Source organism: Equus przewalskii, chromosome 4, assembly GCF_037783145.1.
Source record: "Equus przewalskii isolate Varuska chromosome 4, EquPr2, whole genome shotgun sequence".
Taxonomy (NCBI): domain Eukaryota; kingdom Metazoa; phylum Chordata; class Mammalia; order Perissodactyla; family Equidae; genus Equus; species Equus przewalskii.
Genome location: NC_091834.1, coordinates 9,058,780 through 9,086,758, shown reverse-complemented (window position 1 = coordinate 9,086,758; position 27,979 = coordinate 9,058,780). Strand labels below are relative to the sequence as shown.

At 39.0% G+C, this 27,979-nt stretch overlaps 1 protein-coding gene across 3 annotated transcripts in view; it reads left to right on the top strand.

Annotated features, from left to right (window-relative positions):
• Positions 1-27,979, top strand: part of LOC103545034 (platelet binding protein GspB-like) — a 476,815-nt gene that overhangs the window by 125,716 nt on the left and 323,120 nt on the right. The window contains exons 1-3 of one of the 3 annotated variants that reach the window (XM_070615436.1): positions 18,789-19,213; positions 19,327-19,622; positions 26,506-26,569. The exons of 1 other annotated variant lie outside the window; for it this stretch is intronic. In XM_070615436.1, the coding sequence (XP_070471537.1) occupies positions 19,171-19,213; positions 19,327-19,622; positions 26,506-26,569 (403 nt within the window). In that variant the 5' untranslated portion in view covers positions 18,789-19,170. Of the gene's footprint in view, positions 1-18,788; positions 19,214-19,326; positions 19,623-26,502; positions 26,570-27,979 lie in introns of those variants that run through there. One more of the 3 variants, XM_070615435.1, reaches the window with a different exon arrangement.

Sequence of the window (27,979 nt, the reverse complement as noted above, 5' to 3'; positions counted from 1 at the left end):
AGAAATATGCACAAGGTTAAGCATAGAGTAGTGCCTGGGTCCAATTGACTCCAAGTCTGCCTGACTTAAGACCTGCTTTTTATCCATTATGTCAATGGCTCTGCTCTCGGGAGCCTTTAAAAACCCCTGAAGCCCAGAATTCATCACAGGCCAGGCATTGGACTTTAAAAAACCTCCTTCATTAATTCTAACATTCACTCACTGGAGGCCAGCAAGTGACTGAAATATCTCCTGAGCTCCCGCACTACTGTCCCAGATCACATGCAGTGAGCTGCCGTCACAGAGCCCATCACATAAGTGAGAATGTGCTGCAGCCAGGAAAATGTTATTACAATTCAACCCATCAATATCCCAAGGAAATGAAAGGTATGTAATAAGCTTTATGTGCAAGGATGTTCATTTACTGTAGCATCATTTATAGCAGCCACAAGTTAAACAAATGCCCAATAAGAAACTACAAAATAACCTAAAAGATGTCATGAAACTATATAATAACCAACCTCAAAGAGTGTAGATTATTTAAAGAAATGTAAACTTAATCAGAAAGTGTTGTTGAAAAAATAATATACATAATACGACCCTACACAAATTGTTAGATAATACTTTCCCCAGTTCAAAAATCAAAAAACTCTAAAAATGAATTAAGAGATTTTGCTTCAAGCACTGTCTCTATCTCCCCACTTCTCACAGGTCAGACTTTTGTGTCTTGTGCATCCTTTCAGTTTTTATTTGTGCAAATATGAATGTACACATGTAAATATATATCCCTGTATGTTTATTCTCATTTCCTACTTTCTTACACAGAGGTAGTAAACATTACATGTTATTCTGCATTTCTCTTTTCTCTTAGATATCTAGAGCTCTTTTTATGTCAGTGTAGACACTTACACGACTGCATGAGATTTCACTGGTCAATGTGCAGTACCTTATGCAATCAGTTCCCTGTGACACACCATTGGCTCATTTCCAATCTTTGGTCTTAGAAGAAATGCTGAAATTGTGATAGCATTTTCTGTTATTTTGAATGTGTGTGATGATTGTTTTGATAGGTATTGCCAACAAATCTATGATAGAGGGAACACCATTTTGTACTTCTACCACAGGTTAGTGAATGCCAAGCATGTGCCTCAGGACTTTCTAATTGGACGGGTGAAAAATAGTCTCTCATTGCAGTTGTAATGTGCTTTTCTCTTACTATGAGTCAGGAGAAGCATCTTTTCATATATTGAAAGTCTATATTGATTTTTCTGTGGACCATTTGTTCATGCCTTTGATCATTTTTTTCTGTTGAGTAATAACACTCAATAGGTATGACACTCATTTATATTTGTCTGTATATCTACAATAATAGGCATAAAACAACATGTTCAATGTATGTTAGGAGGATGAAAAAATGATAAGAGATTCTGTGGTTTTCTATTTTCTTTAACTAATATTTTTAAAGTCATTATTATTATACAGAAAGTTAAAACAATGTCTTATTCAAAATTGGGAAAAATTTCTTGTTTCTTCCTGACAATGAGCTTCAGTTTCTGTGAAATGCATTCTTTAGGAAACCAAGAGTGGTTCTCCTTTGGAAACAAAATAAGACCCACGAGATCCAAGAAAGATTAAATTTAGCTGGATCTTCTCCTTGAGTTTCATGAATTTGGTCAGAATTCTCTAGGTCAAATTCCTGGCCCTCTCCTTAGAGGCCTGGAACTATATCTTCCTTGGGAAAGAGTAGAACCAAAGAGGGGAAACTTGCAAATCACTGAAAGCTTTGTGGAGCTGACTTCACTGCCAGCCACTACTTGGCAGTGTCTCCTGTGGTTTCCAACTTCTGAGCAGCTTCCTTCCGCACTGGGCCTGGGCTGCCCTGAACTAGGCGGCACAGAGAGGGAGAGCACAGGTGGTGGAGGGGACAGCCTGGGTAGCAGGAAGGTGCAGCTGTGGCTGCTGGTGTGTTATTTTCTCAGGTTTCTTCTGTTTACATGCTCTGTCCAATGTGGTTGATTCATGTAAAATGCTCAAACTCTACGGATCACTACTGTTTGGGGCTGTGCAAGCAGTGGCTAGGGTGTCATAAGATAAATTAAGAGCAGTTAAACCACAACCAACCTTGCTCATTTTCAAAAGACCATAGCCAATGGGAGGAAAATATCCATCTACACACATACATGCTTGCTGTCAAACACACTCTTAGGCTGTGGGTAGAGGTTTCCTTGCATTGTACATACAAGGTTTGCTCCAATAAGCTGCAATGTAAGTTGGGAGTCTGATGCTCAGGACAGCTCAGATGCTGCATCAAAGTCCACTCTCATGACCCTGTTCTGAAGGAAAGAGCAAACAGGACTTCTTGGAGCACTAAGATCATCCTGACATTCCACCAAGTACCTGAGCTTTTCCATGGTATTTCATTTACTGAGGCTAGTACCTTTGGTTTCATTTTCTCAGTGTAGACAGAATGACACAGAACTGTGCCCATGAACCTGGCAGCATGGATGGACTGTAGATGTGGGCAACAGTGATGTGCTTTGTCCCTCACAAGAACACAGAGACACAGAGGCTCTGAGTTCAACTGGATAATTGAATGTCATATACGGGATCTTGTAAGTCCCTCCAAAATGAGTCAGAGTCAACCTGAGCAAGGCTTAAGAGAGGACATTAACATCAGATAAAAGTGTCATTATGTCAATTGGAAGAGGGTTCCTCAGCAATGTGAGCATAAAGAGCAAATGTTCCCATCCCCACCCACCCATGCAAGGTAGAGAGTGGGTGTCCAAGCCCACCGACTCAATCTGCACAGTAAGAGGGGAAAGTAGAGCTCTGTTGTAGAGATCAACGCTTTAGGCTTTCACATTCTGATCTCATAGAACATTGAAATCTTATACTTCACTTCTCTTGGTCTGTGCTCTGAGAGCCAACTTCTGGATGAGACTCGGCTCCATCTGAGGATGGGCTGCCTCATCTGGGTGAGCCCAGCATGTCTGGAAGAGAGCTCTTTCTCAGGTTAAATTAACACACTGACGTCCGACTTAGGCATCGTCTGTGGGCTTGACGTTGTGCGACTCCACACCTGAGACAGGACATTCTCACTGTGATAAGATCATTGAGTTCCTGAGGTTTCAGTCCCACAGCAGACCCTGGAGTGTCTCCTGGCCCCATTCTCCTTCATAAGCAGCTCTCCTGGCTAGGACCCAGAATCTCAGCGAGCCTCCTAGTTGTATTTCTCTCATTTGGACCATTCTTAGACAAACACAGAAGCAGTTGACTTGATTGGCACAAATAGCCATTTTCCACCCAAATCAGCACCATACCCACTACACAGAACATTGTTTTCCTGGAATAAACAATGAAAGAAAACCAATAAACATATTGCCTTCCTATGAAGCATTGAGGGAAATATTCATGTTTAAAAAATAGTTCAACATATAATTTAGTGCATTTTAATTCAAATTAGCTAAACATAAAGGGAAAATGATGGCAACGATTTCACAGTGTGTGTTCAAAATTGGGGTACTCAGACTAAGTCAGAATCATACCTTAGGAGAAAGACAACATCTCATGACAAAAGTAATAGAAAACGTCTGGTGATATTTTATATGTGTGCATAATCCCTACCAGTCTCCCTTTTGTAATTCCAACACTTTTGGCAAAATACACAATGCAAATATGAAAAATAAAAGTAATATTTTTGATATGTTGAATTTTATTATTTTCAAATTGTACAAACAGCACATGTGCATGAGTTAAAAATAAAAAGAGAAATGCATGCTGTCAAAAAAGAAATACAGAAGAAATCTGAGACACGAAGTAAAAGAATTCCATTCCGTGAATCAAAATAAGAAGATACTTTGCTTATTATCACAGTGTTATTCCAATACATCGAGAAGTCTTTTGATTAGGAATGCAGCACAATGCATTTCCCCAACTCTTCATTAAAAGATCAGACTTGGTCTCACTGAATACAAGATGGGTCATTCCTTTATCTTACCAGCCACAGGCAGGCTACAAAATGGATGTGGATGTGGGACAGTGTCTGTGAGGCATTAGGATGAATGAATTCTTTATTAGCCGTTCAGTAAAGTCAGCAGTGGGTGTTAGCATTTGAGCCTGCAATAGGGAGACCCCATCTCTAGTCCTTTTTTTCCTCCAGTGACTTTCAATGAGGATTCTTCACACTAGAAAAGAGACAACACAAAACTATTTGAGATGCAGTGTAAAGGTCAAATGCTACATTGCGTTATGAATTCATAATAACGTCTGTGTCCTGAAGATGAGCTGTGTCACAGACACTTGAAGGACCCTGGGTGTGGTCACACAAGAATTTATTTAAGGCATTTTAGGAAATAATCTACTATTCATATGCCCACGTCGTTGCTTCACGTCCAACCACAGCTGTGGAAAGAAGGGGCCGCAGCATGTCGGGTGCTTCTGCTGCGGGCACAGGGCCTCCACCCACCACGACTCCAGCCACCTCTGCTTCTCCACGACTCCGAGTCCACCCACGACCTCTCCCTTCTGTGACTAAACCATTAGGCAGAGTTGCTGCTGCTACAGTTGACTTCAGTTCATTTGCTTGTGTCTCAAATGAACTATTTCCTGTGATGACCTGAAGGGATTCACCCACGTGCCCACCTTGAGGCCCAGCACGAGCTGCTGCTCTGACGATCACATCCTGCATCTCTGAGGCTCCAGAGCACTTGAGAGACATCCCAGTGCAGGGCTGGAGCGGACCCTGCATCCACACTGGGCGGGCCTGTGTCTCACCTCTGTCATTTCCTCGCTGTGTGACCTTGGACAAGTTGCTTGCCCACTCTAGTCTCACTTGCCTCAGGTGTAAATGGAGACAATAACAGGACCACATCTCGTAGGACTGCGACCCCACAGCTCACTAAGTTAGGGTTTGTGGATAAAAAATGTCTGACACAGAGACATTCTGGCTAAGTCAACAATAACGAACTCATGCCCATTCCTTAGACATTTGGGACTCTGAGGTATTTTTCATGCTTCACAAATTTATACGTGTGCAGAAAATGTTAAGAAATATGACATTGCTAAAATGTGAATGATAAATTAATGTAAATACAACAAATCTGGCTATTCACTCATACTCATATTCTTTGAATTTTACTTTGAATCTACTCAAAGAAATTCTCCATAAAACTACTTTGTTATTACAGTTTCCTTTTCAAAGACTTACGTTTACAAAAATAGTGCTCATAGTTCTAAAAGTGAGTGTTCACTGTCCAGCTTTTCTTTAGCTTCTTCAGAGCCTACATGGTAGGCAAGGGGAAGTAGAAAAATTACCACATTGCATTAAAGTAAGAAACAATTTCTTCAAAATTAGAGCATGTGTGCGTAACATTTTAAATGAAAGATGCATATATTTAATCTTCAAGTGATTCAGGTTAACAAAACTACAACTGTACCATAAAGTTTTACTTTATTCCTTGTAGGATGAAAGCCTTTAAAATAGGATCGATCACACCCACTAATCTGTCAAAATGGATTCGCTTATATAATTGTAAAAATATTCCCATAGACCAAGAATTACAATCCACTGCTATTCCTACTGACAAGCTTGCAGCTCTTTCTCAAGTCCAGATAACTTTGAGTATTGGTACAAATAATTTGATCTATGTATTTTCCAAATCGCTGTTCTCAATGACTGAGAGAGCTATGAGGGCTTTCTAACTCCAAGAGCAATGCCTGATGGTCACTCTCGTGCACTGTTGTCATAAACTGCTGTTACTACCATTGAGGGCCAATTACTCGTGAGGCTTATATTGTTTGTGCATTTGGTCCAGTCATTCCAATCTGAAATTACTTCCTTAGGATATACCCCTGAGGAAATAGTACTAGTTTTCCTTTATTCAGATTTCCCCTCTAACAACTAGAGAAAACATCTAAGTGTGTGAGTGTAGAAGAAAAGTTAGTTATTTTATTTCCATGAATATCTTACATTCACTTAAAAATATATTTCTGGTTTATAACAACATGGAAACTGCATATGCTATATAGTAAAAAGTAATAAAATTTATAGTAATGAAAGTAGGTACTGTGAGATCATATTTGACAAAAATAAAAAACTAAATAAAAAGGTGCAAATCACAAAGACTAGAAGAAAATAGCCAGGAGACTTACATACATTTCTAGATGTTCCAAAATTTCTACAACAAAAATAAATTGATCTTTTAATCTGTAAAAGAGGATATAAATAATATGGGCCATGTGACCACAGTCATGTGAATTGCAAACACACTAGAAGGAAAAAGCTAAACCGTCACACTGATGTTCCTGAGGAATTTGGCGGACAGGTGATTTTTATTTTTGTCTTTCCACATTTTTTTTTTTTTAAAGATTTTATTTTTTTCCTTTTTCTCCCCAAAGCCCCCCGGTACATAGTTGTATATTCTTTGTTGTGAGTCCTTCTAGTTGTGGCATGTGGGACGCTGCCTCAGCGTGGCCTGATGAGCAGTGTCATGTCAGTGCCCAGGATTCGAACCAACGAAACACTGGGCCGCCTGCAGCGGAGCGCGCGAACTTAACCACTCGGCCACGGGGCCAGCCCCTGTCTTTCCACATTTTTATAAAAAGTTTGCATTAGTCTCACAATCAGGGAAGGGAATAAAAAGAAGCAGCAAGAAGACTGAGGCAGCAGGTCAGGGATGTGACCTCCTCACCCTCAGAAGCAGCCTGCCTCCCATGCTTTCCTTTTGTCAGACAACACACTTCAAGAGGGACGTGTTTTCTTGTGAGAACGTCTACCTGAACTGTAGCCAAGAACAAACCTGGTACAAGAGAAAGAATGGCCGAGGATCCTAAGAAAATATTGTGTCCCACATCACAACCTCATCAGCGTCACATGGTTCAGGATATCTTCGTGGTGGAATAAAGAGAGAAAGATATAGGGGTTGAAAAGCTTCACATCCCAGCCTACTCAACTGCTGTAAATCATAGAGACTCTGGGGTGTTTAACTGCCTTCTCTCTTTGAAAGGAGTCTGAGGAAGATGGTCAGACCAAGTCTTCCTGTTTCTGGGCTCACTTGCCACCTATCAGGCTAACTGCCTTGGACCCTCAATGAGCTGACATGTCTTCGAATTACTTGTGAGTCCTAAATAAAGCAAACTTTTAATTAAAACTTAATAATATGTATGCTTTACATAACATAAACATGAATGCTAGCAAGGCCTTCTGGCTCTGGGCAAGTGAGGAGGTCACTAAAGTCTCTTCTTGAAAAGCAATTATAACTGGAATAGATGAGCAAAAGTAAGCATTTCAGCACTCAGGAAATGACCAAAGGCATACAACCATCTGAGAAATGTTTATGCTTGAAAAACTGCAGAATTCAGGCAACAACACAGGTGTTCTTGCCTAGAGCTTCTCGCATTCCTTCCCCAGCTCCTAATACCCAGCTCAATGGGCACGAAGATTCTTTCAGGGTAGGGTAGGTCATGAGGCCTGTCAACAAATTACACAGTTGAAGGGAGCTCACTTAATTTGGGGGGGAATGAGGCGATGTTGAGCTGACAACATCAGCGGTTTGCAAGTTTGAAGCTGTGGTCATGGCTGCAGTAAGCATAAGCTTGGCTGAAGCTGTGTGCATCATTAGCAAAGACCCAAAATGAGCCCGAGCTAGCCAAAGACTCCTGGGCAACCTTGAGGCTGTGAGCATTTGCAGAGGAGACATGAAAGGACTCAGCAAAATGTACAAGCTGGGGAAGACTCAAAATGGCCAGAAATTTGAATGCGCTACCCAATACATACACATATCCACCTGGCAGAGGATGGGAGTCTTCATCAAGGTGCTTGAGCACAATTTATGTCCAATCGCTGGCTACCATTAAGCTATGTAGACACGGGCGATCCCTAGGGAATTAGGAAAAATAAGAGAATTAAAAATTAAAAGAAGAAAAACACTGACTAGCGACATCAGCTGCTACATCTCACAGGGGACATAATTTCACACATCATAGGAAACCTGCTGAAAACCAAGGAATGCATGAAAACACAATACTTCAAAATTTATAAGATGTCACAAAAGCAATACTTTAGTAGAAATCTATGGCTTTAAATGCCTGTATCAAAAAAGAAAAACGGTCTAAATAAATAGCAAAAAAAAAGACCAAGCTAAACCTAGCCCAAGCAGAATAAAGGAAATAATAATGATAGGAATGGAAATAATTGAAATGGAAAACATAAAAGAAGAGAGAAAAATTGATGAAAACAGAAAAGAAGAGATAAAAATCAATGAAAACAAAAGTCAGTTCTTTGAAAATATCAACAAATTTGACAAACCTTAAGCTAGAATTATCTATTAGATAAGGAGTAGACACAAATTACCAAATCAAGAGGAAAAAGGAAGAACATCAATACCACTCCTATAGAAATTAAAAAGGATTGTAAAGGAATAGTATAAAAATTTATATGAAGAAACCAGATAATTTAGAAGAAATGGATGAATTCCTAGAAAGACACAAATTAAGAAATTGGACTCCATAATAAATAAATGATCTGAATAGACCTATAAATAATAAGTAAATCAAATTAGTAATTGAAAATCTTCCCACAAAGGAAATCCCTGGCACAGATGGTTTCCTTGGAGAAACTATCAAACATTTAAAGAAGGAATAATATTGATCCTTCACAAAAAGTATTCATTCAGAGCACAGAGGAGTTGGGAACACTTCCCATTGTGTTCTGTGAGGCCAGCACTACCCTGATATCAAAGCCAAAGACATAATACGAAATCCACACCAGTAGGTACAAAAATCATGAGCATAGGTAGAAAATCCTCAAGAAAATATTAGCAAAATGAATCCAGAAACATACATAATGGATTATAAACATGACCAAGTGGGATTTATCCTAGACATAAACAGTTTATTTACCACTCAAAAATCAATTAAAATCACACACCATATTAACTGAAAATAGGACAAAAACCACATGATCATCTCAATTGATGCATACAAAGCATTTGAAAAATCTGATGTCCATTCATGATAAAAACTCTCCACACACTAGGAATAAAGTGGAACTTGCACAACCTGATAAAGGGCATCTGTGAAAACCCACAGCTACCATCACACTTCATGGTACAAGACTGAATTCTTTTCCCCAAAGACCAGGAACAAGACAAGGACGTCTGCTCTTGCCACTTCTATTCAACATTGTGTTGGAGGTTCTAGACAGTGTAACAATGGAAAAACAAAATTAAAGATATCCAGAAAAGGAATGAGTAAAACATTCTTTATCCACAGACGACATGATTCCATATGCAACAAAACTCCATGGAATCCTTACACAAATAAAACCAAAACATGAATTAAAATTGATTTAGCAAAGTTACTAGATACAAATATTCAATATACAAAATCTCAATTGTATTTCTACATTTGAGCAATGAACCATTTGAAAGTGGAAGTAAAAGAACAATTACATTCATAATAGGGCCAAAAAGAATAAAATACTTAGGAATTAATTTAACAAAAGAAAACTTGTAGGCTGAAAACTATAAGTCAAGCCAAGAAAAATTAAAGAATGTTTACATAAATGCAGAGAGAATCTTTGTTCGTGGATTAGAAGATTTGGTCCTATCATTACAGCAATTCTTCCCAAATTAGTCCATAAATTTAATGCAGCAGGCTTTAGGGGAAAAGTTAATAATCTCATCCTGAACTTTACATGAAAACAAAAATGACCTAGAATAGCCAAAATAACATTGACAGTAAACAAAGTTGGAGGACGCTTCCGTCACTCTACAAGAATAGTGTGGGGAACTGAGCCCCTAAAATGTGACTTCGATGTTGACACTGATGATGCCACACACGAAATGGGTCTGACAAAGTTCATTTCTTAAAAAATTGAGGGCTCTAGGGACAGCAGGGCAGGCCTTTCAAGCAAGGCCTTACAGAACTCGATTTCAAAGTTAGATAAAAATAAAATTACGGTCGTCAAGTCAGTGTGGTCCTGGGGCAAGGAGAGCACACAGGTCAATGGAGAGAACTGAGAGTCCACAAATAAATGCTTATATTTATGCTTTTTGAGAAACTTGCTGAGTTAATTCAAGAGGGAAAGGATAGTCTTTTCAACAAGTGGCAGTGCCTCAAAAGAAGCAATTTAGTCCCTTACCTCCATATGCAAAAGTTAATTCAAAATAGCCAGGAGGGGGTGCTAGAAGGTAGTGTAAGTAACTAAATGTAATCAAAATACTGTACTTTTTAAGCAGTAAGCAGGGAATTGAAAACAAATAGGAAGTATAATGTCACATTTTGCATTCAAATGCAAGGGTCCAAGGAGGACAGAAAGTAATCCCTGAATCACAAACCACCAACCAGGTTACTTAGGGCACAGGCCCTGGAGACTGACAGACTTTGTTCAAATTCTTGCTGTGCTCTTTATTAGCTAGACAACCATGAGTTATGTTACTTAACCACGCTAAGCATCTGTTTCATCTTCAAAATGTGAATTAGTAGCACCTGCTTTATGCTTTCAAGGAAGGAATAAATATGCACAAGGTTCAACATTCAATAATTTATCATTTCATGGATAAGTGATTTCTGTCATGACTTAAAAAAATTAACTTTTACAAATGGTGATCGACTCAACTCAAATGTGCTAGAACAAACTTCTACTACCTTTTTTTTTATCTTCTTTTTTCGGCTTTATTTCCCCAAACCGCCCCCTGTACACACTTGTATATCTTAGTTGCAGGTCCTTCTTGTTGTGGCTCATGGGACGCCGCCTCAACGTGGCCTGACAAGCAGTGCCATGTCCTCGCCCAGGATCCGAACACTGGGCCACTGAAGGGGAGAGCATGAACTTAACCACTCGGCCACAGAGCCGGCCCCTCTACTGCCTTTTGAGGTCCACCACTATTAACTGAATGAATGCATTTCACGAATGACCTCTATTCTTTATTTAGCAGCACGTGAGAGTTATTCTTGAGTTTCTGCAATCTTTCTGAAATTTCCTTCATGTTCCTTACACTTCTGGTTTAAAAAGAAATCCTATATATATAGAATATATATTCTATATATATTGAATGGATGGTGGCAAGGGGATTGAGAATTTCTTAGACTTCGTTTGAATCCAGGCTCCATTAGTTACTTTTGAAAAAATATTTTTAATTATGGTCTAAATAGTTTATAACATTGTGAAAATTCAGTTGTACATTAGCATTTGTCAAACACCATATAAATGTGCCCCTGTACCTCTTGTGCCTACCCTGGTAACCACTAAATTGTTCTCTTTCCCCGTGTTTGTTTATCTTCCACGTATGAGCGAAATCTTTCTCTCTCTGGCTTATTTCACTTAACATGACGCCCTCAAGGTCCATGTGTGTGGTTGTGAATGGGACAGTTATGTCTTTTTTATGGCTGAGTAGTATTCCAGTGTATATACATATACCACATCTTCTTTAGCCTGGCATCAGTCAATGGTCACTTGAGTTGCTTTCATGTCTTGGCTATTGTGAATAATGCTGCAATGAACATAGGGGTGCATAAATCTCTTTGGATTGTTGATTTCAAGTTCTTTGGATAGATACCCAGTAGCAGGATAGCTGGATCATATGGTGATTCTATTTTAATTTTTTGGGAAATATCCATACTGTTTTCCAAAGTGGCTCCACCAGTTTGCATTCCCACCAGCAGTCTGTTATTACCAGCATTTATTCTTTTTTGTCTTATTGATTATAGCCATTCTTATGGGCCTAAGGTGATATCTCAGTGTAGTTTTGATTTGCATCTCCCTGATGATTAGTGATCTTGAGCATCTTTTCATATGGCTGTTGGCCATCTGTATATCTTCTTCAGAAAAATGTCTGTTTGTATTCTCTGCCCACTTTTTGATTGGGTTGTTTACTTTTTTGTTGTTCAGTTGTGTGAGTTCTTTATATATTATGGAGATTAACCCCTTATCAGATATATGATTTGCAAATATTTTCTCCCAGTTGGTGGGTTGTTTTTTCATTTCAATCTTGATGTTCTTTGCATTCCAGAAGCTCTTTAGTCTGATGAGGTCCCACTTGTTTACCTTTTCGTTTATTTCCCTTGTTTGAGTGGACATCGTACTTGTAAAGATCCTTTTAAGGCTGATGTCAAAGAGTGTACTGTCTATATTTTCTTCCAGAAGTTTTATGGTTTCAGCTTTTACCTTCAAGTCTTTGATCCATTTTGAGTCTATTTTTGTGTATGGAGAAAGATAATGATATACTTTCATCCTTTTGCATGTAGCTGTCCAGTTTTCCCAGCACCATTTACTTAAGAGGCTTTCCTTTCTCCATTGCATGTTCTTGGTTTCTTTGTCAAAGATTAGCAGTTTGTAGATGTGTGGTTTTATTTCTGGGCTTCCAATTCTGTTCCATTGATCTGTGTGCCTGTTTTTGTACCCATAGCATGCTGTTTTGATTACTATAGCTTTGTAGTATTTTTTGAAGTCAGGGATTGCAATGCCACCAGCCTTGTTCTTGTTTCTCAGGATTACTTTGGCTATTCGGGGTCTTTTATTGCCCCATATAAATTTTAAGATTCTTTGTTCTATTTCTGTGAAGAATGTCACTGGGATTCTGACTGGGATTACATTGAAACTGTATGTTATTTTAGATTGTGTGGACATTTTAGCTGTTTATTCTTCCAATCCATGTACGTGGAGTATCTTTCCATTTATTTATGTAATTATTGATTTCTTTGAGTAATGTCTTGTAGTTTTCCTTGTATAGGTCTTTCACCTCTTTGGTTAAATTTATTCCTAGATATTTTATTCTTTGTGTTGCTACTGTAAATGGGGTTGTATTCTTGAGTTCTTGTTCTGTTAGTTCGTTGTTAAGGTATAGAAATGCCACTGATTTTTGTACACTGACTTTGTATTCTGCCACTTAGGTGTGGTTGTTGATTCTTTCTAATAGTGGTCTGACAGATTCTTTAGGGTTTTCTATTTATATAAAATCATGTTGTCTGTATAGTGTGAGAAGTTCACTTATTCAGTGCCTATTTGGATTCTTTTTATCTCTTTTTCTTGCCTAATTGACTGGCCAAAACTTCCAGTACTATGTTGAATAAGAGTGGTGAGTGTGTGCACCCTTGTCTTGTTACTGTTCTCAGCGGCATGGCTTTCAGTTTGTCCCCATGGACTGTGATGTTGGCAGTGGGTTTGTCATATATGGCCTTTATTATATTGAGGTATTTTCCTTCTATATCCATTTTATTGAGCGTTTTTATCATGAACAGACTTTGGATCTTGTCAAATGCTTTTTCTGCAACTATGGAATGATCACGTGGCTTTTGTTCCTCCTTTTGTTAATACAGTGTACCACATTGACTGATTTGTGTATGTTGAACAATCCTGGTGTCCCTGTTATGAATCCCCCTTGACCATGGTGTATGATCTTTTTAATGTATTGCTATATTTAGGTTTCTAATATTTTGTTAGGGATTTTTGTATCTATGTTCATCAGCGATATTGACCTGTAATTTTTCTTTTTTGTGTTGTTTTTGCCTGGTTTGGGGATCATGGTGATGTTGGCCTCGTAGAATGTGTTAGTAATATTTCCATCTTCCTCAATTTTTTGGAATAGTTTGAGAAGAATAGATAATAAATTATCTTTGAACGTTTGGTAGAATTCTCCCAAGAAGCCAACTGGTCCTGGACTTTTATTTTTGTGGAGGTTTTTGTTTACTGTTTTAATCCCTTTACTTTTGATTGGTCTATTCAGATTCTCTATTTCTTCTTGATTCTGTTTTGGGACGTTGTAAGAGTCTAATAATTCATACATTTCTTCTAGATTGTCCAATGGGTGCGACCTAAGAGCATATCTCGGAGCAGACAGCAGCATAACTGTGGCCCAGGCAAACAAGCTCCCAGGTGTCTCAATTGACCACAGTACCAGTGTGGTCCCAAAGCAGGGGATGAGACCAGCAGGATGATGGGAGCAGGTGGCAACAGCCCTGAATCCCTGTATGATCACTCTGTCGACAGGTGGGGGAGTCCAGAGACCCACAACAGTGTCAGGGAGTTACTATGGCTCAGACTCACTGGGGAGGCCCCACCCACACAGTACAACAGCTGCTACAACCTGGAAACATACCACGGCGGAGGTGTGAGTACAGATAAACAAGCTCCCTGCTGCCCTCTGAAAGGAGGAGCCCATCTGGAAGGGACTGTGGGAGCAAGTGGCAGCAGGCCAGAGCCCCTGTGTAATTGTTTTCTGGTTTGTTTGGAGGTACCACAGTGCTGCTGTGCTCCCAAGGAGTGACTCCAACTTGAATAGGCACAGCTGATGGGGATCCTGGTGGGCTCAGACTACACAGCTCCTACCCCCTCCTCTAAGCAGTAGCAGGGGGAAGCTGTGACCAAATACTATCTCTATGCAGAGGTACAAATCCATGCCATCAAGCAATATGTAAAAATATTTTAAACCTCCAGAACAGAAGGAAAAGGATAAGTACCCAGAAATCATTCCTGAAGGCCCTAGAATTTATAATCTAATTGACAGAGAATTCAAAGTAGCTATCATAAAAAAACTCAATGAGTTAAAAGAAAATACAGATAGACAATTTGATGAAATCAGCAACAAATTTAATGAACAGAGGGAACTCTTCATGAAAGAGATTGAAAGTATAAAGAAGAACCCATCACAAGTGTTGGAGATGAAAAACATCAATGGGTGAGATAAAGAAAAATCTGAACTCTTTGAACAATAGGGCTGATATTATGGAGGCAATCTTGAGGACAGAAATATAGAAATGCTTTAGATGGAGGTGGAGAGAGAAGTAAGGCTGAAAAGAAATGAAGAAATTCTCCAAAAATATCTGACTCAATTAGGACAAGCAACATAAAGATTATAGGTATTTCAGAGGGAGAATAGGACAGTGGAGCAGAAAGCTTATTCAAAGAAATGATAGCTGAGAACTTCTCAAACCTGTGGAAGGCACTGGAAATACATGTAGCAGAAGCCAATAGATCTCCAAACTGTATCAGTATAAAAATATCTTCTCAAAGGCATGTAGTAATAAACTTGGCAGAAGTCAATGACAAGGAAAATATATTCAGAGCAGCAAGGCAGAAGAAAATCACTTACAAAGGAACTCCTATCAGGCTTTCAGCAGATTTCTCAGCAGAAAGCTTGCAGCATAAGAAAGAGTGGAATGATATAAATATACAAAATTCTGAAAGACAAAAACTTTCAGTGAAGAATACTCTATCCACCAAAAATATCCTTCAGATGTGATGGAGAAATAAAAGCTTTCCCAGATAAAGAAAAGCTAAGACCACAATACCCTACTACAAGAAGTCCTCAAGAAGGTCCTCATACATGAAAAAAAAAAAGAAAGGAGTTACAAAACCATGAGCAAGGAGCAAGATAGACGAAATCAGAAAATTTCAGCCCTCCTTCAGAACAGGTTAGCAAACAAATTATAATGTTAAAGATAAAGGGAAGGACAACACCAAAAATAAATATAATATTGTCATTTTGACCAGAAACTCACAACAAAAGATGGAACAAGATGTGACAATAACAACTTAGAAGAGTAAGAGGAATGGAGTGGAATTGGGTTAGTTTAAAGGATTAAGAGGCTATCAGAAAATGGACTATCTCTGCTACAAGGTTTTTTATACAAACCTCATGGTAATCACTAAACAAACTATCAGAACAGAGACACAAATGACAAATAAGGAGAAAACTAAGAAAACAAGCATAGAAAACTACCTGACCAAATTGATAGTTCAAAATACACAGGATGAGAAACAAAGTAAATGCAAGAGAACCAGAAAACAAGAATTAAAATGGCAGCATTAAGCCCTCATATATCAATAATCACTCTAAATATAAATGGATTGAATTCTTGAATCAAAAGACACAGAGTGGCAGGATGAATTCAAAAACAAGACCCAACAATATGCTGCCTCCAGGAAACACATCTCAGCTCCAAAGACATGCACAGGCTCAGAGTGAAGGGATGAAAGACGATACTCCAAGCTAATGGTGAACAAAAGAAAGCAGGTATTGCCATACTTACATCAGACAAAGTAGCCGTCAAGATGGAAAAAAGAAACTGGGCAGTATATAATGATAAAGGGGACACTCTCCCCTAGAAGAGATAACACTCATAAATATTTATGCACCCAACACAGGAGCACCAAAGTACATAAAACTATTAAGAACCAGAAGATGAGGGGCCGGTCCTGTGGCCGAGTGGTTAAGTTCACATGCTCTGCTTTGGTGGCTCAAGGTTTTGCTGCTTTGGATCTTGGGTGGGGACATGGCACCACTCATCAGGCCGTGCTGAGGTGGTGTGCCACATGTCACAACTAGAAGGATCCACAACTAAAATATATACAACTATGCACTGGGGGGATTTGGGTAGAAAAAGCAGGAAAAAAAGAACAATAAAATGAGATATTAACAACACAGTAATAGTAGGGGACCTCAACACCCCACTTACACCAATGGGTAGATCATCCAGACTGAAAGTCAACAAGGAAATTTTGGATTTAAAGGAAAAACTAGACCAAGTGAACTTGATAGATATGTAGAGAACACTCCATCCAAAAAGAGCAGACTATACATTCTTCTCAAATGCACATGGAACATTCTCAAGGATAGGTAAATCTCAATAAATTTAAGAAGATAGAAATAATATCAAGCATCTTTTCTGACAATAATGCTATGAAACTAGAAATCAACTAAATGATAAAAGCTGAGAAAAGGACAAAAATGTGGAGACTAAACAACATGCTATGAATGATGAATGGACCATTGAAGAAGATAAAGGAGAACCCAAAAAATATCTGGAGGTAAATGAAAATGAAAACACACCATACCAACTCATATGGGAGGCAGCAAAAGCGATCCTAAGAGGGAAATTCATAGCAATACAGGCCCAGTTTAACAAGCAAGAAAAATCTCAAACAAGCAATCTCAATCTACACATAACAGAATCAGAAAAAGAATAATAAACAAAACCCAAAGTCAGTAGGAGGGAAATAATAAAAATTAGAGCACAAATAAATGAAATTGAAACAAAAAGGACAGTAGAAAGGATCAATGAAACAAAGAGCTGGTTCTTTGAGAAGATAAACAAAATCGACAAACCTTAGCCAGAATCACTAAGAAAAAATGAAAGAAGGCTCAAATAAACAAAATTAGAAGTGAAAGAGGAGAAAGCATAATGGATATCACAGAAACACAAAAGACTGCTTGAGAATTCCATGCCTTTTTATATATTATATCTTTAACATGCTTGAATGGGTGTTGATCTTTTGATGCTTACATTGTCCTCTCTGCAGCCAGTGAGAGACTCTGTAAGTTGGCTTCTGTGTCCTGTGACATGACCTTAGTCATCTCTCATGGCTTCTTTGCTTTCAGAAGAGATGAGATGTAATGGACCTTGTCCATCTCCTTCCCAGTCCTGCATTCAGCCATTTCTCAACTGAGTCTTTTAGTGAGAAATGGTATTCAATACCACAGTACAGATGCTGGGAGAGCTCATTACTGCTGGATGATTATTGCTCTCTAGTTTTCTCAGCGTATAGCTAAAAAAATAAACAAGTTTTAGAAAATATTTCTAACAGTATCAACATAAATTTTAAAAATATAGATATAAACAAAATTTTAATTACTACAAACAAAACTAGATCCAGAGGATGCAATTTAAGATATTTTTCTTTATCTTCTCTTTCTCTTTCTTTCTTTCTCTCTCTCCCCCACCCCCACCATTATGTCCCATGAATATATTCTGGTGTCGATAGTGCCCTCTTTTCATTTCTGTAGCTTTACAGTCATTTTTACATTCTGTGGAGTACTTTTCTTTTACTACTTTTTAAATAATTTTCTTTCCACTCTAGTGTGATGGCATTTTCTCCTTTCTTAGCTTTAAACCACAATTCTGTCCAGCAGGCATGTGCTGGGACTCTGTGGCACTGAGCTGCTTCCTGCATAGTGACTTGGAATGTTCTCTTGCAGAGCTGCTGCTGCGACACCTCATGTCCCAGCACGTGTGGTCCCCAAGGCAGAAGGAAGAGCAGCCTGAGTCCCCTCCCTTCCTCCTTTCCCAGCTGTTTGTCAGGACGGCAGAAATGAACCACCTGAGAGAGAGGCCAGAACAATGATGGAGGGGGCATTTTTCTACATTCTACTATGAATAGTATAACCATGCATCCAAAGACATTATAAAAGTAGGGGGTGAAAATATGTGTACTCACCACTTCAATAGTCCCATGATTTCACTATCCTTGTTTAATCAACTCTCTACCCATCTAAGAATGCAAGTTAATTGCAGATACGGCGACACTTCCTGAGGGAAGGGGTACTAATTAAACAAAGGATGACTAAGGAAATCTGAACTGGAGATAAACAACAAGCAATTTTTTAGCTTACGTGTGTCCCAAATATGACCTACCACCCTTTTTTTTTCTTCACTAAATCTGGTAACGCTATGTGAGGTGGCCTTTTTACTTGAGGATGAACAGAAATGACCTAACAAATTGCCTTGACAGACACACACAAACGCACACACACAGAGACATATACCCACACACATGCATTTGACTTTCAGGAGAGTCAAATGTAGAACAACAAAACGGACCCCAATTTCTTTTACTAAAGCGGATTCAGTGCTTGTCAGCTTTGCTGTGGGTTCCTCACAGTTTACTGACAGATGTGAAAGGAAGGTGGTTCAGGGCCAGAATACAGAAGCTGCATCACAGGACAAGCCCATGGAAGCAGTGTGAACACTGAACCCTGAGCTGCAGGGAAGTCCCCTGACTCAGGACCGCTCCCTGCACCAGGGAACATGGAGCTGCATCCATGGCTCTCCTGCCCCCTCCATCGGCTCAGGCTGTCCCTCCCTCTGCTCTGGGCTCTCAGGGCTCCTGGCTCCTCCTCTTCTGCAGAGGGCCTGCTCTCAGCCTGCCCCAGGAGGCTCTCAGGAAATGGGCTGAGCAGAGAGGCAGGGCTCCTCCCCAGGCCTCCCCCAGCCCCACCCCCTCTGGGTCATCAGCTGGGTGGTCTTCTAGGAGAGCCCCTCACTGCCTGCTGCCTGTGACAGCTGTGCAGAGCCCGGCTCTGACTTCATCCTTGTGTCCTGGGGTTCCCGTCTTTGGAGCAGGACTGGAGTGTGAGAGGGTGTCTGCCGGTCCTGTCGTCTGTCCCTTTCCTTCTAAGGCCCGAGGAGGAAGCCATGCTGCAGGCTCTCACCCTCCTTCTAGCTTTCCTGGCTCCTGGTAAGTGTGCTGCCTGGATCTTCCTGGGATTTTTCTTTATTTTTGGCAACGGGAGGCCAAACTAAGGGATTGCATTAGCTCTTCCTCATTACTTTTTGCTGTTCACATTGCAGCCACTCAAGTATCTTCCAACTTGGAAGGGACACAGATGTCAGTCACCAAACAGGCTGGGTCCTCTGTTGTAATCACCTGTGATTTTAAACAAAGCATCACCTATGTCCACTGGTACCGATACGTGGAGGGGATGGCCCCACAACGACTTTTGTACTACCATTACCACAGCGCCAAATTTGTGATGGAACCAGGAATCAGTTCACAGAAATATCGTACCTATGAAGGCACAGGGAAGAACCGTAAAATTGAAATCCGAAATCTGGAAGAAAGGGATTCTGGTGTGTATTACTGTGCTGTCTGGGAGAAGCACAATGATTCAGACCTCCCTTATTCTGCACTGAAAATTTTGCTTGTGGCTGCCAGCAGCTTTCTTGTCACACAGGATAGACCAGCACCTGCCTCCCTTCCTGCCCTGAGTTCACTGTGCTCTGAAAAAAGAGAGACCCTGTGCTCAACCCACACCCTTATATCCCACTTTCCCCCCTCCTTCCCTAATGAGCCACAGCACATTCATAAAGGTAGCTCTCTCATCTCCAGGCCTTAGGCAAGCAATCTGGCAGACAGCATGTTCTTTCAGCTCTCCTAGGAGCTGGTGGAGTCCACTCAATCTGCTTCCTGGGACAGACAAGTTCATCTAGAGTTGAGGTGTTCGTGGAGTTATTCATGAGAGCAATATAGGAAAGTTAATGGTACCGAATTATTTATCCAATCATTCCCCAGAGAAAATGGCTGGGAAAGGAGCTCCTACCTTACTCAGGAGAATGAGAAATGATGGAATGAAGACTTTGTACTTCATGAAGACCTCAAGCTGGTATCCGATTTATCTCTTGGCAAACTGATTTTTCCCTCACCGTAACCAACCATGGCACTCTTGAGACAGTGAAAGTGTAGCAATAAAGTGATTGTTGTAGAGATGCCAACCGTTGCATTGTGCTCACACCTTGTTTTGAAGTGGAGTCACAGCCAGAACTGTTCTGTCTTAAACAAGTAAAGCCAAAGCTCCTTTCACCCCTCCCCCAACATTGACTTGGCCAAGTCCTAAACTAGAATAGTCTTGTGAGATTATTTTTTCTCATTAAGAAAATTAAGGGACACTTTGGATGAGCAATCCGACAATTAATAGTAGATATTTGAATTGAAAAGTCATGTAAGAAAGTGTTGTTCCTGCCGTATTGGGCCAGGATTAAGGATATAAAATTAACACTGAAGCAGAGAAATGCTGGATTCACACGTGTATGGTCTTTTGTGTATTGAATCCTCCTTCTTTGTGCCAGAACTCTTCGCTTGACTCTAGTTTAGAGTTTAAGCTCCTAGAACAGTGTTTCTCAAACTGTGGTCCATGGACCAGCTGCATCAGAAGCAGCTGGTAGGTTTGAATAAAAGTCAAGTCCTGGGTAACACTGAACACAATAAATTAGAATTTTAGGATGAAGGCTGAAATGGTGTATTTTTCAATGTTCCTTATTCAGATTGATTTTTAAGAACTCCTGTTCTATCAGTAACAGATAGGGTGCCCTGTCTCTCTCTGAAGTGGGCTGGTTTCCAGCCTGACACTAGACAGCATTCTAGAAAGGTGCATGTGCACCTCCTCAAAACACACAGACCCCTCCTCTCTTCTTTTCCTCATTTTCTTCTTTTGCAGGAAAAGATTCAGCCTGAGCTAACATATGTTGCCACACTTCCTCTATTTTTTTATGCGCCCCAAAATCACAGTACATGACTGTATATGCTAGTCGTAATTTGTTCTAGCTATTCTATATGAACTGAGCCACAGCGTGGGGAACTGAGAGACAGGTGGTGTGGTTCTCCAATGGGGAGTGAACAGAGCTGCCAAGGCATAAACGCCTCCTCTCTTATGGCACCCTGGATGCTGCTGCTCTAACAGGGCATCACATTTCTCCATGGCAATTCCACCAGAACCGCAAGTGGAAACTCCAGTTCCTTCTCACTGCTGTGACCTCAGGCAAGAAGAATTGTCCACTGCATGAACCAGCTTTAACTTGCTCTACTGTACAAGGGGCCATGTATTTAATATTTTGCAGCTTTCAGAGAGCTTAATCCTTGCATTGAAGCATAAAGGTATTCTCATTTATATTTTTCCAGTAGTGTTAAGCTTTGTTCTACACATTTATTTCTTTGATTTGCTTTGAATTGAATTTTTGTGTGTGAGGGTAAGGTAGGAATCTGAATGTGGAGATCCAATTTCTCCCCCAAATTATTGATTAATCTGTCATTACCCCCACTGTTTTTCATCGGCACCCCAGTGATAACTGTTTCCAGAGGCTCACACAGCCCTTCCTGCTCTCTCTGTCTTCCTTTCACTGCATGTGTCCACTTACACGTGACAGTGTCTCTGAGGAAACAGCTGGAGGTGGAGGCACTGTGTGTGCACAACTTCACCTTTACGAATGGGACCAAATTTCTATTTTGTCTGTTCTTGTACCAGGAGCACACTGTTCTATGTAGTAAGCTTTACTATCATTCTTCCTTTTTTGGTAAGCAAGTTTTCTTGCTTTATTTTTTTTTCAAAATTTTCTTGGTTTTATTTTATGCATGAATAACCCCAATATATGCTCATTTATTTATTTATAAAGTAATAAGTTACATTAACCATTGTAGAAATGCACTATGTACTTTACAAACCACACAAAAATAAATAATTTAAACATAGGTGATAAAAACATATATAAATAGTAGTTCTAACACTTTCTTCCCACACATCAGTGTATTGTCTTATGCCCCCCACCTTGTAAATCACAGCACCGCCATAACCAAGGGCAATAACACATTTCATTCTAAAATCTTCCTATTTCCTGACTTAAGACACATCCCTAAGGCAAATCATACTCAATGTCTTCTTCTTGTCTTCTTGTCTGTAAATGTTCCGCTTGTTCAGAAACGCAGTCTATCCAGCCAGCCAGTCCCCACCTGCCAGGAATCTGTGATGATTTCCCTGTTCTAAATAAGGTCAGATATGCAACCCCTGCAAATCACCTTATGCAAATGCTGACTCCTTGTTCCCTGACTGACCTGCTGGCCCTATAAGGCAGTCCCTGCCCTCCTGGCTAATCCTGCCTGTTTCTGCATTGCTGCTTCTAAGCCTCCATAGAGCTCCTCTTGCCCACAATCCCTGGGACGGGGGCTCCACTGTTTGTGAGGCGCTATTCTCGCCTGTCCATGGATTGTGTTCCCTTGAGTGGAGACATCAGTCTCATTACTAAATTGTATTATTTTTGTAATTGGACACAGTGAAAAGGGTCTATGGCTGGAGGTTTAGGTTAGACTTCATTAAAATCTATGGCTAGTTATTGTCAACTGTTATTGAGACTCTAATCTGAGCAGTAATTGAACAAAAATGGCTGTAATTAGAATTGAGAGAAACATTGTATTCAATGGTGACAACACAAAATAAAATTTATTTTCATAAAACAATAGATGTTTGTGGATTTTCTCCCTCAAAGTAATGTCTTCTTAATGGTGAAAATCTAGAAAATACAGAAAAATAGAGAACAATTAACCCAATTTTTCACCGTCCAAATGCTCACCGTCTATATTGAGACTCTTTCCACCTGTTTTCTTTGCTATGCAGATGTCTCCAAAATTGTCACTTTCTTTTCCACTTAACACTTTACTATGGCTGGGCAAGAGATCTACAGAGGATGCAAATGACAGCCCTGGAATATTCTATTAACAAAGTATTCGATCGCTTTATATTTGGCCAACACTTCACCAACTAAGCACAACCCAAAAGCCCGCCTACATGTACAGACACTTGAGCCTTGAATCTTGGTTACAGCTGAGCAGGTCGGACTTTCAGTTTATGCTATAGAAGAGGAGCTCAGGAACTGGGTCTGGTACTCGGTGCTGAAGGACCCACACTTCACTCCCCAGGCCAAAACCCCTTTCCAACTGCTTTCTCTTCTTGGCCATCAGGGTTAATTTGCATAACTAATTAGGATAATTAGCATAACTAATAATAACTGAAAAAGAAAGTTCCTTAAAGTTGGAAGTCAAGGCTGCCTCTATTTCTCAAAGCTTCATTTAAGATGCATTTTTCAGCTGACCCTTCACAATGTCCTATCTTGCCATTTCTGAGGATACAGCACTAGAACAGGAGGACCTGATCCTGCCCTCTGGCCCTCCAGCCCCCTGGTTTGATGTAGTCCCACTTGTTTATTTTTTCTTCTTTTCCCTTGCCTGGGGAGACATGGTAATCAAAAAGATACTGCTAAGACTGATGCCAAAGAGTGTACTGCCTATGTTTTCTTCTAGGAGTTTTGTGTTTTCAGGTCTTATGTTTAAGTCTTTAATCCATTTTGAGTTGATTTTTCCATATGGTGTAAGATAATGACCTACTTTCATTCCTCTGCATGTGGTTGTTCAGTTTCCCTAACAATTTACTGAAGAGAATTTCCTTTCTCCATTGTATGTTCCTGGCTTGTTTGTTGAGGATTAGCTGTCCATCGATACGTGGTTTTATTTCTGTGCTTTCAATTCTATTCTGTTGATCTGTGTGTCTGTTTTTCTGCCAGTACCATACTGTTTTGATTATTATAGTTTTGTAGCATATTTTGAATTCAGGAGTGTGATACCTCCAGCCTTGTTCTTTTTTCTCGAGATTGTTTTCCCTATATTGGGGTCTTTTCTTGCTCCATATAAGTTTTAGGATTCTTTGCTCTATTTCTCTTAAAAATGTCCTTGGAATTCTGATTGGGATTGCCTTGAATATCTAGATTGCTTTAGGTAGTATGGACATTTTAAGCATGTTAATTCTTGCAATACATGAGCACAGAATATCTTTCCATTTCTTTGTGCCTTCTTGAATTTCTTTCAACATTGTCTTTTAGTTTTCAGTGTACAGGTCTTTCACCTCCTTGGTTAAATTTATTCCTACGTATTCTCATCTTTTTGTTGCATTTGTAAATGGAATTGTATTCTTGATTTTTCTGTCTGCTAGTTTGTTTTCATGTATAGAAACGAAATTGATTTTTATATGTTGATTTTGTACCCTACAACTTTACTAGCTTCATTCATTATTTCTAACAGTTTTCTGGTGGATTCTTTAGGCTTTTCTATACATAAAATGATGCCATCCAGAAATAGTGACAGTTTTACTTCTTCCTTTCCAATTTGGATACCATTTATTTCCTTTTCTTGCCTAATTGCTCTCACTAGGATTTCTAACACTATGTTGAATAAGAGTGACAAAAGTGTGCATCCTTGTTTTCCTCCCGTTCCTGGGGAATAGCTTTCAGTTTTTCACCAACGACTATGATGTTAGCTGTGGGTTTGACTTACATAGTCTTTACTATGTTGAGGTATTTTCTTTCTATACCCACATAATTGAGAGTTTTTATCACAAATGGATGCTGAATCTTGTCAAATGCTTTCTCTGTATCTATTGAAATGATCATGTAATTTTCCTCTTCATTTTTTAATGAAGTGTAATACACTGATTGATTTATGGATGTTGAATCCTACTTGCAAAACTGCAAGAAATTCCACTTGATCATGATGCATGATACTTTTCATATATTGCTGTATTCAACTTGCTAAAATTCTGTTGAGAATTTTTGCATCTATGTTCATCAACAGTATTGGCCTGTAATTTTCTTTTTTTGTGTCTTCCTTGTCTGTTTTTGGTGTCAGAGCTATGTTGAACTTGTAGACTGAGTTAGGAAATATCCTCTTCTCTTCAGTACTTTGGAAAAGTTTAAGAAGGATGGGTAGTAAGTCTTCTTTGAATGTTTGGTAGAATTCACCAGAGAAGTCATCTCATCCTGGAATTTTATATTTTCCAAGGTTTTTTATAATGGTATCAATTTCCTTGCAAGTGATTGGTCTAGTCAGATTTGTTGTTTCATCTTAATTCAGTTTGGGGAGGTTGTATGATTCTGGGAATTTATCCATCTCTTCTAGTCTATTCAATTTGTTTGCAAATGTGTTTTCAAATTATTCTCTTATAATCCTTTGTAGTTCTGTGATATCTGATGTAATGTCTCCTTTTTCATTTTTGATTTTATTTATTTGAGACCTCTCTTTTTTTCTTAAAGCCTAGCAAAGTTTTATCAGTTTTGTTTATCTTTTCAAAGAATCAGCTCTTAGTTTCATCAATCTTTTCCATTTTCTTTTTAGTCTCTATTTTATTAAATTCCAGTCAGATTTTTATCATATCCTCCCTTCTACTGATTTTGGGCTTCATTTGTTCTTCTTTTTCTAGTTCCTTTAGGTGTGATGTTAAGGGATTTATTTGAGATTTTTCTTGTGTTTAGAGCTAGGGCTGCATTGCTATAGACATTGCTCTTAGTGCCACACTTGCTGCATCCCGTAGATTTTGGTATGTTGTGTTTCACTTGCATTCGAATTTAGATATTTTTTAATTTCTTCATTGATCCAATAGTTATTCAGTAGCATATATGTAACTTTTCCAGCTTTTTTCTCTAGTTGATTTCTAGTTTCACATCACGTGATCAGAAAATATGCTTGACGTCATTTCAAATTTGGGTTCAAATAAAGAATGTATTATTTCATAGGAGATATAATTCAATGAATTTCTTCTTTTATTCCAGGGAAAGTAATGTCATCACAGAATTCATTTTCTCCTTTGGCCTTGCTTGGTAAGGAATCATTGTCAAATGGTAAAAGTGAGTTTAATAAAAATAAAGAAATTTCTTCATGTTTCTCAAGTATATTCTTATTGACATATTTCCATTTTGATTACTGAACGCTTTCTTCCTTTCAGAAATACATCCCCAAATTGCTAACAAAGCAGACCTGGTGTTTTTTTAGAACAAAAGGGCCTTTCCTTTGATATAATCTCTGAGCAGTTTCAACACAATAGCACCTGGAAATTTAAAAAAAATCTTAATTCTCTGAATGCTTTTCCTAGTAATTTGTAAAAGTAGTTGTATGATCAGCTGGGCCTGATCTCTTGTTTTTCTGCTCTTATTCTTTCCATTTTCTATCAATTATTTTCAATGATTAGTCTCTTGGTGGAAAACAGACATTTTGGTCAATTCATCTGAGGAACACTTATGAAATATGTGATGCCACAAAACCTATATTCAAAGACTTCCAAAGGAACTCAGAAGATCACATTGCCGGTACACAGTTTTTTAACTGCCAGTTACATCATGAAACTTAGGAGGAGGCTGAGTTTTTGTAGAAGCTGTAAGCAGTGTGATAGCTCAAGCTGGATCAAGAAATTTGGAAAAGGGACTAAGCTCGTAGTAACTCCCTCTGGTAAGTAACTTTTTTTCTATTTTTCCCCTAGTAATGAACAACTGATAGATGCTTTTTGGGAAAAAACACGTTAGAATCACCCTTATCTGACTGCCTCATACTTGACCTCAGCATATGAACAGCAAGTTTGCAGCTACTGGTCACTGTAAAGGAAAACATAACTACTCCGTAAATGGTTTGTTCGTGTCCCTGCTTGTAAACAGATTGAAATTCTACTTTTAGAATACACACGCATAAAAAAAAACGATAGACAAGCTAGCAATTCAGATTTTTTTGGACCATATCTGCAAGCCATTGTTATAAGTTATTGACTCAAGACACTTTTCTTGTAGACCAATTTTTAAGTGAGAGACACTTTTATTAATTACCTTGTCTCTATATTTTGAGATATAACATAGTGCTCCTTTCTCACAATAACCGGTAAAACCTCTTATTAGTTTTCATCCCATCCCTAACAGCAGTGCAAAACATTAATTCTTAATTTAAATGACTATAAAACATCAAGAAATCTCACTTCATGTTATTCTAGGTTCTTAGAGGTGGGCAGAGATCAGTCAAAGTTTATACTATCACAACTCTTGATTAATTGCCCAAAGATGGCCATTTTAAGGGAATTTGCAAACTCAATAAGCCGTTTCATCTCCAAAGTCAGTGAAATGGTCTATATGGTTTTACATCTTCATGTGCTCACTCATTCTGTCAGCAAACACTCACTGAAGACAATTTCGGTGCTGGTTACTGAGGATAAATGAGGGAAGAAGATAAAGCTAGAAAAAGTCTCAATATTCCACAAACTTTTAGTCTAGTGGGTAAATACTCTAACTCCAACCAGGTCCTTGGGCGTTGTTCGCTGCCTGATGTAGCAAGGAGAACATTAGCAGGGAGTTAACTAGTTAGGACAATTGTGAGCCCCTAAAAGGTTGAGATGTTACGTTCATGTGGTACTTCTCTATTGAAATGTTTGTAATGAAGTTTAGATATTTAATTTATTTGATATTTTATTCGCAAGCAATATTTACCAAATCCATGTTCAACTTCTTTATTTTCTTTCACCAGTGTTAGCTCCAAAACTAGCATTAATTGAGCTCATTTCAGGAGGAGATCTTATCCAAGCAGTACTTTTTATCACAGCAGAGCATTAGAAAGGTATCTTTTAATATGAGAGGTTGCACAAGGACTGAAACATAAGGTTACCAATGGATTATTTGGGGAAAGAGGGCCTCACCATGTCTTCTAGCACTTTCAGTCTGTTTGAATTCTGCGTGTTTTGTGTTTATATCACACAACTAGGATTTGCAAACATTGTTCTCCCAACTCTTATGTCACATTTGAGTTAGCCCTTACTAAACTTTTAACTACTGGGGCAGAAAAAGAAATAAGCTATAATGCACAAACTATTTGTCATTTATT